General features: G+C 35.4%; 1 protein-coding gene across 2 annotated transcripts in view; it reads right to left on the bottom strand.

Annotated features, from left to right (window-relative positions):
* lhx2b (LIM homeobox 2b) overlaps window positions 1-15836 on the bottom strand; it is a 31749-nt gene extending 15913 nt beyond the window's left edge. Inside the window, exons 1-4 of one of the 2 annotated variants that reach the window (XM_061980574.1) lie at window positions 15179-15836; window positions 13685-13887; window positions 9338-9708; window positions 3563-3768 (exon numbers count right to left, since the gene is read on the bottom strand). In XM_061980574.1, the coding sequence (XP_061836558.1) occupies window positions 3563-3768; window positions 9338-9708; window positions 13685-13887; window positions 15179-15361 (963 nt within the window). In that variant the 5' untranslated portion in view covers window positions 15362-15836. Of the gene's footprint in view, window positions 1-3562; window positions 3769-9337; window positions 9712-13684; window positions 13888-15178 lie in introns of both variants that reach the window. The other variant, XM_061980573.1, reaches the window with a different exon arrangement.
* Window positions 15837-18676: the final 2840 nt, after the last annotated feature.

Raw genomic sequence — 18676 nt, forward strand, 5'->3', positions numbered from 1 at the left:
TTTACAGTATCCACCAAAATGTCAAGGCCTTCAACAACTCGGTCTCACATCCAAAAGTGTGAAGCATGGATGCAGGCCTCGAAATTTTAACTTTTTAAGGGCAAGGCAAGTGTTGCCTTAAAGGAGGGCTCATATTTTAGGTCACCAAAGCAAGTTGGCACTATGGACAAGGCAAACATTATTTTCCTTTCGAGGCAGGGGCTCCAAAGCATGTATGCATGCATGCATGCATGTGCATGTATGTATATATATATATATATATATATATATATATATATATATATATATATATATATATATATATATATATATATATATATATATATATATATACATATATATATATATATATATATATATACATATATAATATGTGTGTATATATATATATATGTATATATTCATAAACATAAAATTGGCATAGTGTCCCCTTACGCCCAAAATGGCTGCGTCCACGTTGTTTATACCGATTAACGTTAATTATGCGATGTCTTAAACAATTGAAAATGTAAGAAAAAAATAATCTCGGGGTGTTTTTATCAATTTATACAATTGTTACAATTGTCCATTAATAAGTAAAAAGTGAAGAGCGGTCATGGCATGTTCTTGCCGTCAATGCTGGTCAATTTTTTAGGGCATTACGGCAAGTGACAAGGGTAGTCGCGGCATCTGCCGCGGTTGCTGTGGTCAAATTCGAGCCCTGTGGATGCACAAATAAACTCTTGATTTTCTTCTTAGATGTTTTGTTTTTGGGACGTAATCACTGCCAGGGTCGAGCCGACTTCTCTTTCGTGCAGAATAGTGACTTTTTGTTTTTTTGTTTTAACAATGTTAATTGGACCTGATGTTACCATCAATACTGATGAGAAGTGAACTTTTAATGACTCGACTTCTTAGGAGTTATTCGCTGAAGTCACTCAGGTACTCAAGTGAACCCGAGTCGGAAAAAGCATGCATGCGCAGAATTTTGTACGTGCATGGCAGATCCCCCCTCGAGACTCAAGTCTTTGTTGAGTCACCGTCGGTCAGTGAAACACGAGTCATCGTCAACCTGTGAGTCAGTGAAACTTGAGTCTTCTTAACCTTAGTCAGTAAAACTTGAGTTTTTATCATCCCGTCAGTCAGTCAAACTAGAGTCTTCATCAACCTGTACAGAAAGTCAATAAAACTGGAGTCTTTGTCAAACCCGTCAGTCAGTAAAACTTGAGTGTCCATCAACATGTAAGTAGGGATGATGTTTGATAAGAAATTATCGAGTTCGAGCCTATTATTGAATCCTCTTATCGAACCGATTCCTTATCGATTCTCTTATCGAGTCCAGATAGGTTGTTGTATATGGAAAAAAACACAATATTTGGTTTAACAAATCACTTTACATCCTCTACTGCTCGATACTATAGTATTACCATATCTGAGTTATTGTGCAGAAATGTGGGGAAATAACTACAAATGTGCGCTACATTCGTTAACCGTGTTACAAAAAAGATAAATTAGACTGATACATAATGTTGGATATAGAGAACATATAAACACTTTATTTATTGAGTCAAAAATATTAAAGTTCGATGATTTGGTAAAATTGCAAACAGCTAAAATGATGTGGAATTAAATGATGGAATGGATTAAGTAAAGAAGTTAAACATTGTACTGATATGATCCAGTTTAAGAGGTTGTTCAAATGAATAGTGCTTACAAAGTACAAAGAAGAAGAATTATGAGAAATACTTTCAACCTTATTGAAAATAAGATATTCTTCATCTCAGTATATTAATAATGACTGAATTAATTAATTACATATTACAAAACTGTTGTATATACTAATTCACAGATATGTTATTATTCAAAAAATATCTGTTGGTAGAGTGGCCGTGCCAGCAACTTGAGGGTTGCAAGTTCGATCCCCGCTTCTGCCATCCTAGTCACTGCCGTTGTGTTCTTGGGCAAGACACTTTACCCACCTGCTCCCAGTGCCACCCACACTGGTTTAAAAATGTAACTTAGATATTGAATTTCACTATGTAAAGCGCTTTGAGTCACTAGAGAAAAGCACTATATAAATATAATTCACTTCACACTTCACTTCACTAAAGTGAAATGATATGAAACTGTGATGTATTATGATGTGGTCGGATCATGTTTTGTTTTGTTATGTTCTGTTAGTTTTGGACTTCCTTAGTTGTTTTGTGCACTTCGGGGGTTTGTTTTAGTCACCATGGTTACTTATGATTTTCACCTGCCTTGTACGCGCACCTGTTGCTCATCAGAGACTCTATTTAAGCCTGCCTTTTCCGGTCACTCATCGTGGCTTCATTGTTTGCATTTGCAACAGTTACGTTGGCATTTTGGTTTTCGAGCTCATGATTCCTGTGCTAAAGTTACCATAGCTTCTAGTATTGCTGTGCTAAGTAAGTTTTTGCTTTAGTTTCTCGTTCGAACGGCACGCTTTCCTTTTGTTTCGTTCCTGTCTGTTGTAATGTGTATGATTTATGAGAAATAAATCATCTCCTACCTGCACGCTTTCGTCCGGAGCCGTCAGTTTTGCGTCCCGGGAACAAACCGCAGCACGCTGCACCCCACCGTGACAAATGACTGAGCTACGTGACGTCATTTCTTGTGATGTCTCACGGGGCATTTCTTGTCAGAATGGGATTCGTTCCCAGGGATTCAAATAAAGAACCAACTCTTTTTCTTTACTATAGTGGTCTCGATAACGGGTACCGGTTCTCAAAAAGGGATTCGAGTCCGAGGACTCGGCTCTTTTCTTATCGAACAACCGGGAAAACCGGGTTCGAGCATCATCCCTACATGAAGTCAGTGAAACGTAAGTCTTTGTTAACCTGGGAGTCAGTAAAACTCGAGTCTTCATCACCCCGTCAGTTAGTGAAACTAAGTCTTTGTCAACCTGAGAGTCAGTGAAACTAAATTATTCGTCAACCTGTTAGTCAGTGAAACTTTAGTCTTCGTCAACCTGTGAGTCAGTGTAACTCAAGTCTTCATCAAACTGTGAGTCAGTGAAACTTGAGTGTTCACTAACCTTGGTCAGTGAAACTTGAGTCTTCACTAACCTGAGTCAGTGAAACTCAAGTCTTTCCCAACCTGTCAGTCAGTGAAACTAAGTCTTTGTCAACCTGGGAGTCAGTGAAACTTGAGTCTTCGTCAACCTGTGAGTCAGCGAAACTCGAGTCTCTATCAACCTCTATCAACCTGTGAGTCACTGAAACTCAAGTCATTTTCAAAGCCAACAATCAGTCTTTGTCAACCTGTGAGTCAGTGAAACCAGATTCTTTGTTGAGCACCTGAGAGTCAGCGGAACTCGAGCCTTCGTCAACCTGTGAGTCAGACAAACGTGAGTCCTCGTTGAGTACCCGTGAGTCAGTGATAGCCACGAGCTCAGCGAATTAGACCTCAGTTTAGTGGAATCTGCAGTTTGAGCAGGGAAAGGGGAGTCGATTTGAAGCAAAGACCAGATCCATGGTTCACTTGTTTTCTACTTTTCAACTGGGCTAACACGCTTATACAAAGTCTTATTTGGATATGAGAGTGGGTGAGGGTGTTGGCTCACCTGTAAGACCCGCTTGGTGAGCCCAGTCTTCTGGGCCAGCTGCTTGAGGTCCTTGGCGTCTGGGTTGTGGTTGATGGCGAAGTAGGACTTCATGGTCCTGAGCTGGTGGTGCTTGAAGGACGTACGCATGCGCTTGGTCTTCTGACTGGAGCTGTACTGCGAGTCCCGGTCCATGGACTCGCTGTCATTTTCGTTGCAGCTCAGCGCTGCGAGTCAGCGGGGAACAAGAGGAGAGAGATGATTACACAGCGGGAACTCAGATACCATCATTAATCATCCTCCTTTGGATTCCGTCTGCGAGCATCTTCTGGCTTCTCACACAGCGGAAACAATTCTCATGTTAGCATCCTTGCTATTTTAGGAAAGTCTGGATGAAGGCCGGGCGAAATGGCTGGAAACTGTATCACGATATCAGTGTTTTATATCAGTCGATGGATATGGGAAATAAAGAGCAGGAGAAAATCTATTTTATTTGAAATGTCAGCTATCAAGGCAGAAAGAAAATGTCAACACATGCATGGGAAACACTCGATGTAAACAAAATATTCAAATCACATTCAACACTTAACAATAAGCTCTTAAAATGAAGGACTGTATAAGAAATGCTTCATAAAGTGTACGAAAATAGTGCAAAATGTGAAAATGTAAACAGATAAACCTGAGCAGAACTATTTTCTGGAGATTTACTGACAGGAAGTTATGGCTGTGTAACATTATTTTTGCCCTGATCATTTGCCCTGACATTCCTATTTAACAATAGAAAGGAATTAATGTTATGCAGTAATTATTTAAATATTATTAGACCAAATTACTATAATTTTGAAGTCTGTTATATTTTACAGTCCTGCACTTTAGTTCCTACATGTTGTTTTTGTGCACCCGAATACGGAACGGACGAAGGTTGAAAAGAAAACAGGTGAGCACGGCTAAGGTGGTACACATTGGTCTGACTACGGTCTCTTTGAAAAAAATGCTAAAAAAGTACCACACTGTCGAGGTGACTTTTCCTCATTTATCCACAATTTTTCATTTTGACTTTCTCTTCTGACGCCATGCAAAGAATCAACCAAACATGATAGTTGATACTGGTTCCTGATTGGCTGTTAGCGTGTCACTACCAGTGATCAGGGATCACTTCATGCTTTGCTCGGTTACCAGAGAGCGAGTGCCTTTGTTCATGCAACCAACCTTGCTTCACAACTTTCAGAGAAGAAAAAAAATATATCGACTGCTTTATCGAAGGAATTTTTATTGATATCGATTTTGTGTATTACAATATGTATATTGATATCGTTTATCGCCTTGCCCTAGTCTGGACACAAAAAAAAACGATTGTAGGGTTCACGTGAATCGTGCCATTGTTGCTAACATTTGCATTGCAAATGATGGAAATCATGTTGTTAATATACACTTTTTTTTAATATGCATTTTTTTGACATATAAGGGGGCGGGGGGAAGTTGTGACAATTCCAATAGTCCTTCCCAAAATAGGATTGTTTATGGTGTTTTTTTTAAGCGGTCCACAATTCCTAGCGAAGCCCCTTGTTAGGGCTGGGCGATAAAACAATATTAATATTTATCGAGATAAACAAGCAATCCATAACAATAAGAAAATAAAACTTTAAATACATATTTTTCATCTTTGTCCTAAGAAAGCGGATGTTGTGAAGTGGTCTGGAAATGATGCAAGGCAAGACCGCAAATACCACACCACCTTAGCCACACTCACCCTTTAGAGCACAGATGTAACTGCCTGGCACTAAACCTGCAGAAAATAGTTTACATTTTCACACTTTGCACAATTTTCTTACAATTTACATTTGCATTTCTTACATATTCCTTATTTTTGCACCTTCATTCTAAGAGCTTATTGTTAAGTCTTCAATGTGATTTTACTATTTTGTCTACATTGTTTGAGTGCTGTTGTCGACATTTCCTTTCCGCCTTGATAGCTGAGGGATTATAATCAGAGGAAAGTTACATTATTTTTCTCTTGGTCTTTATTGTCGATAAGTCATAAAAAATACCAATAATGATCAATATTGACCGATGATACACTTTGCAGCCATATCGCCCACCCCTAACCCTACATAGAAGCATTTATGCATCAATTTTCTGAGCATGTAAGCAAAAAAAACATACTGTGTTTGTGTACATGTGAACAAACAAAAACCATTATACATCCCTTGTTTATATTATTTTGTACGGAAATTTTACCAGGAGGTGCTGGCCAAGCCTCAGTGCGCGCGCACATACACACACACACACACACACACACACACACACACACACACACACACACACACACACACACACACACACACACACACACACACACACAGACACACACGTGTGTGCCAGTCTGCAAAATTTCTTGGCAATTACCAAAGTGTTGGTGCGTGCATAACGCTTGGTATTGAATATGATAACGCTGCGAATGAAGAGTAGCAAATGAAAAGCATCAGAACAACACGTCTCCTAATGAGTGCATACAGGCCACAACAAATGCTGCTTTTCTTCAAAGAAAAAACAAAAACAGAAACAAGCTGCAACATTTGAGCAAGACGCAGTCTGGGCATTGTTTCCTGTTGTCATCCCTGCCACCGCAACCTGATGTAAAACTTCCGGTATGTGCACACGCCAACAACCCCCACTGGCATGATCTGCTGCCCAGGTGTGGTTTAATGTTGTTACCGCTTTTGGACAGAAGAGGGCGAGCTACACTTCTTTTCATTTTTATTAGCAGGACTTATCAAACTTTTGTCAACAAAGGCAGCATAGTGAAAAGTCCAAGTGTTCGGAGGCCATTTTGATTGTGATTTTTTATTTTGGGAAAAATAAAAAGGCTAAAAACAGACATTATTAATATTTCAATTCACATTATTTGTGTAAGCTTTGTATTATAGGTTACTAAGTATATTATTAATCATTATTAGTGATAACATTTCATCTTGTTCTCATTACATATTGATTTTTTTTTAACATTCTTATTGTTTTTTTTTAATAATAACAATATGATTGTGTAACTGCAAAACCTAGTGAGTCAATAATTCTGCCTTTACCAAAATATTAATATTCAGTTACACTTTTAACAGCGTTTATTACTATTGTTAACTTTTCAAATTAATGAATTCCTAAGTTAGTATGATTTTATTTTATTTTTTGATTAACTAAATGACTAACTTCCACCAATTCATCTTTTTCCGCTTATCCAAAGTCGGGTCATGGGGGCAGCAGCCTAAGCAGGGAAGCCTAGACTTCCCTCTCCCCAGCTACTTCCTCCAGCTGTATCTGGCTAACTTAACTTTGTTTATATTGTAATTTAATTTCTTTTTTTATTTTGAATGCATCTAATATTTTGGATCAGGGGTGTCCAAACGTTTTCCACCAAAGGCCGCATACTGAAAAATCAAGTATGTGGGGGCCATTTTGATATTTATTTATTTTTCTAAAAATTCTAAAAACAGATATATATATATATATATATATATATATATATATATATATATATATATATATATATATATATATATATATATATATATATATCTAAAGACAAAATATTGTGTTATATGTGACTTTGTACATTACTATTAATTGAAAGATGTAAGCTTTTTCTAATTACAATACAATTTTTTGCTCTTTTGTCTTACACTTTAATTTTCTTTTCCCGACAATATGCTGCGGGTCAACAAAACTTGTGTCTGCAAGCCGCAAATGGCCCCCGGGCCGCACTTAGGACACACCTGCTCTAAATGTATGCTACATTATGCTTTTGTTTTTTTTTACCAAATACTCATTTTGATTATTATAAAAAAATCAGCTGTATATATTTTCAATATATACAGGTGAAATAGAAAAAACATAGAATACGGTGCAACGTTTGTTGATTCCAACAATTAGATTTCCAAACTAATATATGATGTATGACATATGGCAAGATATTTCAAGCCTTCTTTGGATATCATTTGGATAATTATGGCTTACAGTTTATGAAAACCTCAGCTTTTCCAAAACGGTATGCTGGTTTTTTTTGTACCTTGGGCCAAACATGCTGAAAAATTCAAGGATTTTGATATTTTACATTTAGGGAAAAAAAGAAAAGGCCAAAACCAATCTTATGTGCCAAGATATGTATATTTAATAAAACAAATGTTTAGTTTGCCATTGTTATTGTTTTTGTTTTTGTAAATGTATTTCTAGAATCTGTCATCAAGGGCACATTCTAAAATACTGTTATACATCTGATATATTGCTTATATTGTTTCATATTTACATATAAAACATTTTACATGTATTTCCTCCTATTGTATTTTTATGAATTTGATATATTTTACCACTTTAAGCACTTGTGCATTAACTCATGCGGAGAAAATCAAGTTAATATGTTTGTGTAACGTATTCAAAATGGTAAAATTACATTGCATGGAGTAATTTATAGCAAACAAAAAGATAACAAGGAAATAACTAACTTGCCCCAGCACTGTAGGAAAGTTATTGTAGTCCCTGCCCGCTCTTGCAGTATCTAAGTGGGGGGTTGGGAGTGTCGGGGTCTGCAGAGGTTTATGTCTCCTGACAAGTGGAAAAATGGTGAAAAGCAAACGGCGAAGGATCATTAAAAAAAAAAAAAAGTTTTGTGTCAAGCCTAAAGAGAACATGTTACACCTTCCACACTCGAGCACATTTACTGCATCATTCTGTTATGTGTGCGATATTCACTTCAACTTCTTCACGTCATGTGACATACCTCTAAAACGTACAGCCTGCTGTTATTTATGCACACATTTGACACAACTCATCCAGCAATCTGGTTGTGTGATGATGCATGTCAATATTTTTCACATGTACAGTTTTTCAGTTGTTTTTTTTAGTTGTTGAGACACAGATTAAAGAAATCCAGTCAATATTTTTTTTATTCTATGCTGTAATAAATCTGAGTTCCCGAACTGCTAAAAACCAATCAATAGAGCGACATTTACTATCTGAGAAGTTATTATGGAGCTTTTGTGTTATATGGTAAAAATCATATTTTAATAGTCTGTACATCTCATTGATAATAGTGAGTTGTCGCTTTATGTTTACAAAATACTTTGGACGGTCTTCACTTTTACAAATGTATGAACCCTAGTAACGTGCGGATCGATACCGAGATATCGATACCGCCGATACCAGATGTTTATCTGTAATACTGATTCTCAAATAAAAATACGTTTGATACTTAGAGAAAACATGAACAGTGTAAAAAAAAAAGTAACTAAACTTGTCGATGAGGCAATGTGTCAAAATTGCATGTTTTGTAATTGTAGATTACTTTTTATTCTGGTAGTTCTTATTAATTATTATTTTACTTATTTACTTTTTATATGGATTGAAACATAATTTTGGAGTATTTTGCTTGATCGTGTCCTCTGTTGTATGAGCGCGATTGTAATGTTTTTCCACGCCACTGCCTCAATATTAAGAGTTTGAAATAAATAAATAAATAACTTGTCTTGTATTATTTATGCTATGATATGTTATTATTTGAAATATACAACTGTTTACATTTTAGCAGACACATTGGGCATATTTACACGTATTGGTATCGGATCGGTATCAGCGACACCAGCCCATTTTTTTACTCGGTATCGAAAGGAAAATAAAATCAGTGGTATCACATATAACTATAATGGACTATTTTTCATGATATCATAACTAATATTGTTGTATTTATATTTCTGCACAATTAATTCGGCTGGACAATCGTTCAAAAGAAAAAGGAGCGTGTCGTCCTACCTGCGTTGTAAGCCGCCAGTTCCGACCCGGGCCCGGGGCTCTTCCGCTTCCTGGGCCGGCCTTTCTGTACTGTCCCCACGCCGTTAAAGTAGGATAGTCCGAGAGTGTTGGCCGGGCCCAAGCCTTTGTGCGGGGCCTGCACGTCCGTGTGGTTAAAGTGCGCCTGGTAGTCCCCCTGGACGAGAGTCTCAAAGTGCAGCCGGCAGTACACCAGACTGTCCTTCATGCCAAAGTGGTCCCCGGTGGTCAGCATCTTGCTGCAGGTGGAGCAGGTGAAGCAGTTCAGGTGGTAGACCAGGTCCCGGGCCCGCATCACCATCTCCGAGGCCGAGATGCCCAGGTGGCACCGAGCGCATCTCTGCACCGAAAATCTTCTGCGGACAACACACAACTCCATTAGCGGATGGACCCTGAACGCAGCACTCAGAAACACTAACTTTACGACAGCAACGGCACTTTCTTTTTAATTATATATTTCTAATAGGCCTACATTTGAAACATCTCACTTTTTTGTGCTTAACTACATTTGAGCAGAATTCCTTTAAAATGATCGAAACCTTGACATTTAATGAGTGTCTAAGTTGCGTTTTTTGTTTTGTTTTTGTTATTGTGACAAAAATGTCCCCTGTGGCATCCCATACACAGCAGTTTGAACTGCTATTTATCGCTTGTATTTTATGATTCCACCATAGAAATACTGTAAAAACGATCGAATTTCAATAAGTTGTACCTTATTAAAGCACCACATTATTATTTGAAATTAGCTTTAATAGCCAAAAATAACAAAAACTAGTTTCTGAGAAACGAGCTAGCTTACCAAACACGCTGAAGAAGTCATATTCGGTCACGTGACTGTCACACGTCACACTCCTATGGTTCCTATAGTACACTTGATGAGTTTAAGTTGCATAAAGAGCCCGTTTATGTCCTTTTAAATGCTTATTATGGGTTAATATAACCCATAAAAACCCATCTGTGCTAACAAATGTATTTGTTAATGTATTTTTTTCTAATAATAATAAACATTACTCACTTTTTGTGCTTAGTTACACAACTGTACTTGGAATAGAACAAATATATATATATATATATATATATATATATATATATATATATATATATATATATATATATATATATATATATATATATATATATATATATATTATTATTATTATTATTAGTAGTAGTATTATTATTATTTTTATTTTTATTTTTTTTTAATAATCAAAAAAGTGACATGTATTTGACTGTCTTATTAGCATTTTTGCTATTGTGACAAAAAATGTCACCTTTGGCTAACGGCTAATTGTTGGCTACATTTTCGACTCACTTGTATCCTACAATTTAATGGAAAAAATACAGTACAAACAATCAAATTGTAATAATTGTTCCCTTATTAAAGCACTACAATAGTTGAATGCGTTTACAATGAGCTTTAATGGCAAAAAATACACTTTTGGAAAACTAGCTAGCTTACCAAACACGCTGCCAGTTTGAGGAAGTCGTATACGGTCACGTGACTGTCACATGACACACCCCTAAATGTTTCTTATTCATCACCTAATGAGTTCAAGTTGCATAAAGGGCCCAGTTTAGGTCATTTTAAAGCAGGATGTCTAAACTTTTTATTCACCAGGGCCCGCATTTCTGAAAAAGCGGGGCACATTTTTCGTATTGTATTTTGTAAAAAAAAAAAAAAAGATAAATAACAAAATGCTAAAAACTGACATATCTTTTAAAATACATTGAAATAAATCATTTGTCTGAGCTTTCTGTTATAGATGAACAAGCATATTATTAGTTATAACTACCAACACTTCTGCATTTTTTTCTGTCTTTATAATCTTTTTTTCGTACATTTAAAAATATATATATTTCGTCAAATAACCAGAGCTACGGGCCACACTTTGGACCCCCATGTCATAAAGGGTTCTTATGGGTTAGCAATAATAATAAAATAGTGGGCTCAATTCATTAAAACCCATTTGTGCTTACAAATAGAATCCTTTTTTCTGTATTTTTAATAATAATAATAAACTTTGTTTGATTAGTCCCACATTTGTACTTGGAATAGAACAATTAGCATATATTATTTGAAAATCATCAAACAAGTTTCATGTATTTGAATGTCATTGTCGCATTTTTTTCTATGGTGACAAAAAGTGTCCCTTGTGGCTAACGGCTATTTGTTAGCAACATTTTCGTCTTGCTCGTATTCTAAGGAACAAATGAAGAAATACAGTAAGAATGATCAAAGTGTAGTATCCAACACCATACTAAAGCACTACGAGTGTTATGTTGTCTCGAAATGAGCTTTGATGGCGGAAAAAAAACTAAGTTTTTGTGAAACTATATAGCTAGCTTACTTGACACACTGCTAGTTTGAGGAAGTCATATCCGGTCACGTGATGTCCCATGACACACTGCTAAATGTTTTCTATGTCAATAAATGATTGTAAAAAGGGCACATTTTAATGCATTTAAAAGGTTGTATTGGTTAATAATATTTTGTCATTATATGATTCTCATTATCAGCCCAAATGAACCCTTTTAAGTTAAGAACTGTATTATAAGGAGTAAAGTCCACTGCATTATAGTTGAAATCCACTATGTAAGTTTTAAGTCCACTATATCTGTGTTTCTTAACTAAAGGGCCACCAGAAAAAAATTCAGTTTCTGGGTACTCAGTTATAATACACTTTTCCACCACTTGGAGGAGGACAGACGAGGGGTTTCTCAAGTGCAAAAAATATGACCAAGTGGTGAAGCTGTATTTTCAGTTGCACTTGAATTAGACTACAGTTTAGTTTATTATTATTTATCAATAATTAGGTTCCATTTTCTACCGCTTATTCCCTTTGGGGTCGCGGGGGCGCTGGAGCCTATCTCAGCTACAATCGGGCGGAAGGCGGTGTACACCCTGGTTCATTTATTTGATGTACATGTATTTCTCATCATGTTATTCATATCATTTGAGAAGGTCAGAAACTGTAAGTAAGTTAAATATCATTATTGAATACCATTAAAATTAGAGTAAGATTGTTGATTCAGTGCTAATATTGGAGTGGGCCCCGGACCCCTCTGGAGTGGACAAGTAGGCCCTGAGGTCAACAAGGTTTAGAACCCCCCTGCACTATATTATAGTTTAAGTCCACCATATTAATATTAAGGATTACTATATTATTATTTAAATCAGGGCTATTCAACTACATAATAAAGAGGGCCACAGTTTCAAGAGTGCAAGAGCTCAGGGGCCGATGATATCATGACTATTTTGTGATTGTTATATTTATATTTCTGTACAATTAATTCGGCTGGACAATCCTTCAAAGGAAAAACGAGTGTGTCGTCCTACCTGCGTTGTAAGCCATAATATAGATGACATCAAAATGTGGATGTTTCATCAGAAAGTGCCTCCGCAGGTTTTATTCCTTAGAGACAGGGTTTACTTAATTCCAAAAGTCAACACATCGGCTTTCACACTGCACTGTCAACAAATCCATTATTCTGCCCTGGCTACTCGCTTCCAGCGTGTGCAGCTAAACAGATAGTTAACAGCATGAAGAAACAGAAGCCACAGAAGTTTTGTTGAGGATTGATGTTCCTACTTTTGAATTATTTGCCTTCCTCAGTTGTATTTCTATACATGTCTTGCATGTCTTCCTTCGTTTAGGTTTTTCAGGACAAAAAAAATTTAAACATAAAATAAACATCACAAAAGTATAACCACAGTTGTGTGTTTTACATAAATAATGTGGTTTCATCCATTTGGCGGTCCAAATGAAAAGCTTTGCCGTGCCGGATGTGGCCTGTGGGCCGCCAGTTGGATAGAGCGATTTAAATCCACTATAATAACGTTAAAGTCCAATGTTTTATAGTATAAATCAACCATGTTATAGATTAAATACACTAAGTTATAGTTTGAGTCTACTATGTTGAATTGAGTCTACTATGTTGAATTAAAATGTAAATGTAAAATGTAAAGTTTGCTATAGTATATTATATTATAAACACACAGACACACACACACACACACACACACACACACACACACACACACACACACACACACACACACACACACACACATATATATATATATATATATATACATATACACATACATATATGTGTGTGTGTGTGTGTTTATATGTATGTAGTGTATATATATATATATATATATATATATATATATATATATATATATATATATATATATATATATATATATATATATGTATGTAGTGTATATATATATATATATATATATATATATATATATATATATATATATATATATATACAAGAACACTTGGTGGTACTTTGGGGTCCCTGATCCTATACCTGTAGTAGTCCTCCTTGCAGTAAATACTTCCGTCCTTGCTGAAGCAGGTGAGCTCGGACTCCAGGTTGAGTTTGCACTCGCAGCACTTCAAACAGCGCATGTGCCATTGCTTGTCCACGGCCAGCAGGTAGTACCTGTCCGAGATCTTCCTGCCGCAGCCGGCGCACAGGGCCACCCGCTCCGTGGTCATGCACGGCACGGCCTGCGGGACACACACACACACACACACACACACACACACACACACACACACACACACACACACACACACACACACGCACACACACACACACACACACACACACACACACACACACACACACACACACACACACACACACACACACACACACACACGCACGAGTTGGCAAACGTCCCCCTTTCTATAAACTGGACCACAAATGATATTAGAATTAACCTTTACTCTGATATTTTTACAACAATACCTAAAAAAAACAATGGTTAAAAAATGTAGCAGAGTAACGAATAAAAACGGATAAAAACAAAACAAGCAGCTATAAAAAGGTCTTCGTTGCAATGCATTTAATAGTAGCGTTGAAATTTATTTAAAGAATAGAGTTATTAAAATAAAATAGTCTTGCAATATTATTGCAACATACCAAACTAACAGGAATGTATTTTTTGTATTTGTTTTTATTCGACTCTTTTTAGCAGTACAATTGTGCTTTGAGCATTGAAGAAGTATTTAAAAAAAAAAGTAATTTAACGAAACAGATATATTTTACCTAAAAAGATAAATACATATTTTGTTAGTTTCAAAAAAGCACATAAACACTATTTATTTTCTTAGATGTAATTTTTATTTTATTTATTATTTTACTGAACTCAGCATAATAAAGTCCCTGGTACATATGTTATTCGTTAAAAAAGCCCATATATTTTTTTAGATGTGATTTTTATTGTACTTAATAGTTTACTAAAGTCATCATAATAAAGTCCCTGGTACATATTATATTCATTTAAAAAAAATGCCCATACATATCATTCCTTTTTCACTTTACTGAATATTTTACTGAACTCAGCACAATACATCCCCAGTATATATGTTATTCGTTAAAAAAGAAGATACGTAATCTTCAATTTTTTTTAGATGCAATTTTTATTTTGGTTAATACTTGTTTAAACTCACCATTATAAGGTGCCTAGTACATATCGTATTCGTTAAAAAGGACATTTTGAATGTAATTTTTATTTTAATTAATGTTTGATTGAACTCAGCATAAGTCCCCAGTACATATGTTATTAGTTAAAAAGCACGTAAACTATCTATTTAAAAAAAAAAGTAATTTAAAATAATAGAACAAAGTACTATCAATTTAATGTAAAATAAACTCATTTTACAAATATATATATTTTTAAGAAAACACAAAATATATTTGATCACTTTTTTGATGAATAATTGCGTGGAAACGCAACCGATCCTACGTCCACATGAAGGCCACCGTGTACGCGAATGTTTCCCGGTTCCTTACCGTCTCCTTGTCCCCCATGTCGATGGCGGAGCTGATGGCCGCCGACTCGCTCTTCCCCCTCCGGTCCACCTCCTCCATCACGCCGTGCACGTCCCCTCCGGGCAGGCCGTGGAAGAGCATGGTTGCCGCCGATGGGAGGATATTGTAACTGTTCTCTTCCGATCTATAAGCCAAGATGTCCATCAGAGAAAAAAAATCTATTAAAAAAAATAAAAATAATGTCCAGGCTTTTTTTTCTTTCCCTTCCTCCTCCTTTTTATTGAAGTTAAAAATCCAAAAAAAAGGTGATTTTATCCCAAATTCATTCCTTAATAGGAAGTTGTACTCTCAATTAACAGCATGTATTGCTATTAATTTTTTCCTCCCCATAAAAGTGTTGATCCTGCACCTCCTCGCCAAAAAGTGATTAAAAAAAAACAAAAACAAAAAAAATGCAAAGTTATATTCTGCAGCCAAACAAGCCCAAAGTGAAGCACTTCCTTCCGGTCAACAGTCTGCGGCGTGAAGTCGCCGCTTGCATGAACGTGACAGGTTATTATTATTAATATTGTTATTATTTTCACCAAAAAAAAAGGTGTAATTGGAGAGTTTCCCTCTCCTTCTTGCAGTCTCCTGCCAACGAGGCTGCACACATGTGAGTGGAACAGAAGAGGAGGAGTCACATTTACGCCTTTTACTTCGCAGGACGCGGCGTGCCTTATCAAGCGCGGCCTGCTGCGTCACGACGCACCGGTGACGCTCATTGGCTGCGGGTCGCCGCCGCTCAAACTGCCCCCGCTGCTGCTTGGAGGAAACGCTCCGGGATTCCTGTCTTAGAACTACTACTAATACACGCGCACACACAAACACGCGCGCACTGACAAGGTCTGGGACTTTATAAGACTCAGATGACGCGCGTACCAGCATCAGGCAGATTTCACCGAGGTACTAAATATAAAAAGTGTTTTTATTTAACATGCTAACCAAATACAATTGCTAAAAATACACTTAATAGTAAAACAGTTTTGTTTTTTAAACATCATATTGCTAAATGTCCAAATATACGCCAGCATACACATATACGTATATTATAGGCAGGGCCGCCCCTCGATCAACTGGGGCCCTATAGCAGGATTGTATTTTGAGCCCATATCCCCCTCACTTCTCAGTGCAAAAGGGTCTTATTCTTATCTATCCATGTTTTAATTAAACTTGAATTTGATTTGATGCATGTTACGGGAAATTAAATCGTATTTCTTTAGAGCAAAATAAAACATTTAACATCAATTTACATATTTTCCTGACACATATATGGATACCATAAGAGTGCCAAAAAAATTGATTAAAATCCAAATCGCCATTTTCATTCATCCCAATTCTAAATTGATTCATAAACTTCAAAAAGCTATACAAAAAAAAGAGAAAATATTACATTTTTCTTATTTTGTTTCGTACCAAAACAAAAAAATGGCAAATAAAATTGCAATTAATTTATTTTTAGTCATCCCGATTGATTTTTTTATTTTTTTATAATAATTAAAAGTAATAATACTAACTATTTTATTTTTTTGTCTGATGCTAAAATACATATATGGAAAAGGGAATGGCAAAATTCATATTTATTTGGCGCAAAATAACAAATTCAACATCAAATCCATTCACATCCAAATCCCCCATTTTTATTCATACCGATTCATGATCATCAAAAATCTATGTAAAAAAAAAAAAAAGAATAAAATAAAATAAATATAATTTATTTTTTATTTTTGTATTTTTGTTTCGTACGAACACAAATATATGGGAAAGAAAATGGCAAACACACATTTATTTAGAGCAAAATAATAAAATTGACATTGATTTACAGATTTTCGTGGCACTGAGGTTGCGCAAAAAATCAGATTCACAGCCACATCACGATTATTTTTTTCCCCGATTCTAAATGGATTCACAATCTTCAAAAATCTATGTTGGAAAAAAAAGAATTACGAAATATAATTAAACAACTTTTGTGATTCATACCAAAATAAATATATGGGAAAGGAAGTGGGAAAACCTATTTATCTGGAGCAAAATAACAAATGTAATATCAATTTACATCTTTTTTTTTGACACAGAAGATTGTATGCTAGATTGCTACAAAACAAAATATATTTGCATCCGAATCGCAAAACTTATTCATTATGATTGTAAATTGATTTCAAATTTTCAAAAATCTATATTAAAAAAAAAATATATAATTATTTTTTTTTTTTTATTTACATTTTTTAAATGTATTTAGAATAATTATTTTTTAAAAAGACGTAGCATATAACCTGTTTTGAAAAGTTTCATTCCAATCATTATACCAAACAATATATTGCGAGAATCGGTTTGTGATGAATTGAGAATTGATTCGGAATCGAATCGTCACCTCAGGAACCGGCATGGGATCGAGTCGCTTGATGCCCAAAGATTCACACCTCTTGTATGCCAGCCCAGCACTAAGGCTGTATGCGCGCCACAGGAGACAACAACAACTGCGTATCAGTGACGGAGCAGGAAGGTGCTGGGAATATATATATATATTTTTTTATTTCATATGAAAACATCCTGTAATTTATTAACTGAAATGCACTTATTCATGGTTGGGGCAGACCTGATAATAGGACAAAAAAGTTAGTTATAATTATAATTATTTATAATTATACATCATAAATATTTGACTATTGTGAAAAAAAAGCATATCATTAATTTGCAGATATAATTTTATGACATAATGTAAATAAAAAACATCACTTCTAATTATGTGGCTTGTCTTTATTGCAGATATATTTATTTTGGACCTAAATTAAGCATATTAGCATTAAAATGACTGAATGAACTAAAAAGATCAATAAACAGTAGTATTGAGGCCACTGATTGGCTCAACCTCAACTAGCATTACTATATTATATCTGACGAGTTAAATGTGTCTATATGGGTGTTATTTTCAGCTTTAAATATGGTTACAACAATATATAGAAGGTCATAAACTAAGTTTATGAAAATATTCGCTTTATAGTTAATTATTTCTATGTTTTGAAAAAAGTCACTGAGTCACATAAATAAACAAAAGGCTTACTGTACTGCATTAAAAATAATCAAATATTTATTCACTTGATATACTTATATTACTGAAATATAATACATATTGTGTCTTTCAATGCCTGAATTATCAGCACTGCTTGTCCTCATAGATTCACTGGTGAGGCTGGACCCTATCCCAGCTGACACCCCCTATCGCTGGTCTGGTCATCAGCCAATCACTGCAGGGGTGCACATGTAAACAAACAACCAGCCTCCTCACACATACGGACAATTTAGAGTCATTATTTTGATAATAGATCAAATATATTACAAATATTACACACAAATATGTATCTAATTATATTTGTGGTAAGGTGTGTTGCTTTCATACATAATCATGAACACAGATAATAATATTAAAAAAAAAAAAGCTAAATAAAAAATAATACATCTAAATAAAAAAGAAAATAAATA

Source organism: Nerophis lumbriciformis, linkage group LG20 (assembly GCF_033978685.3).
Source record: "Nerophis lumbriciformis linkage group LG20, RoL_Nlum_v2.1, whole genome shotgun sequence".
Taxonomy (NCBI): Eukaryota; Metazoa; Chordata; class Actinopteri; order Syngnathiformes; family Syngnathidae; genus Nerophis; species Nerophis lumbriciformis.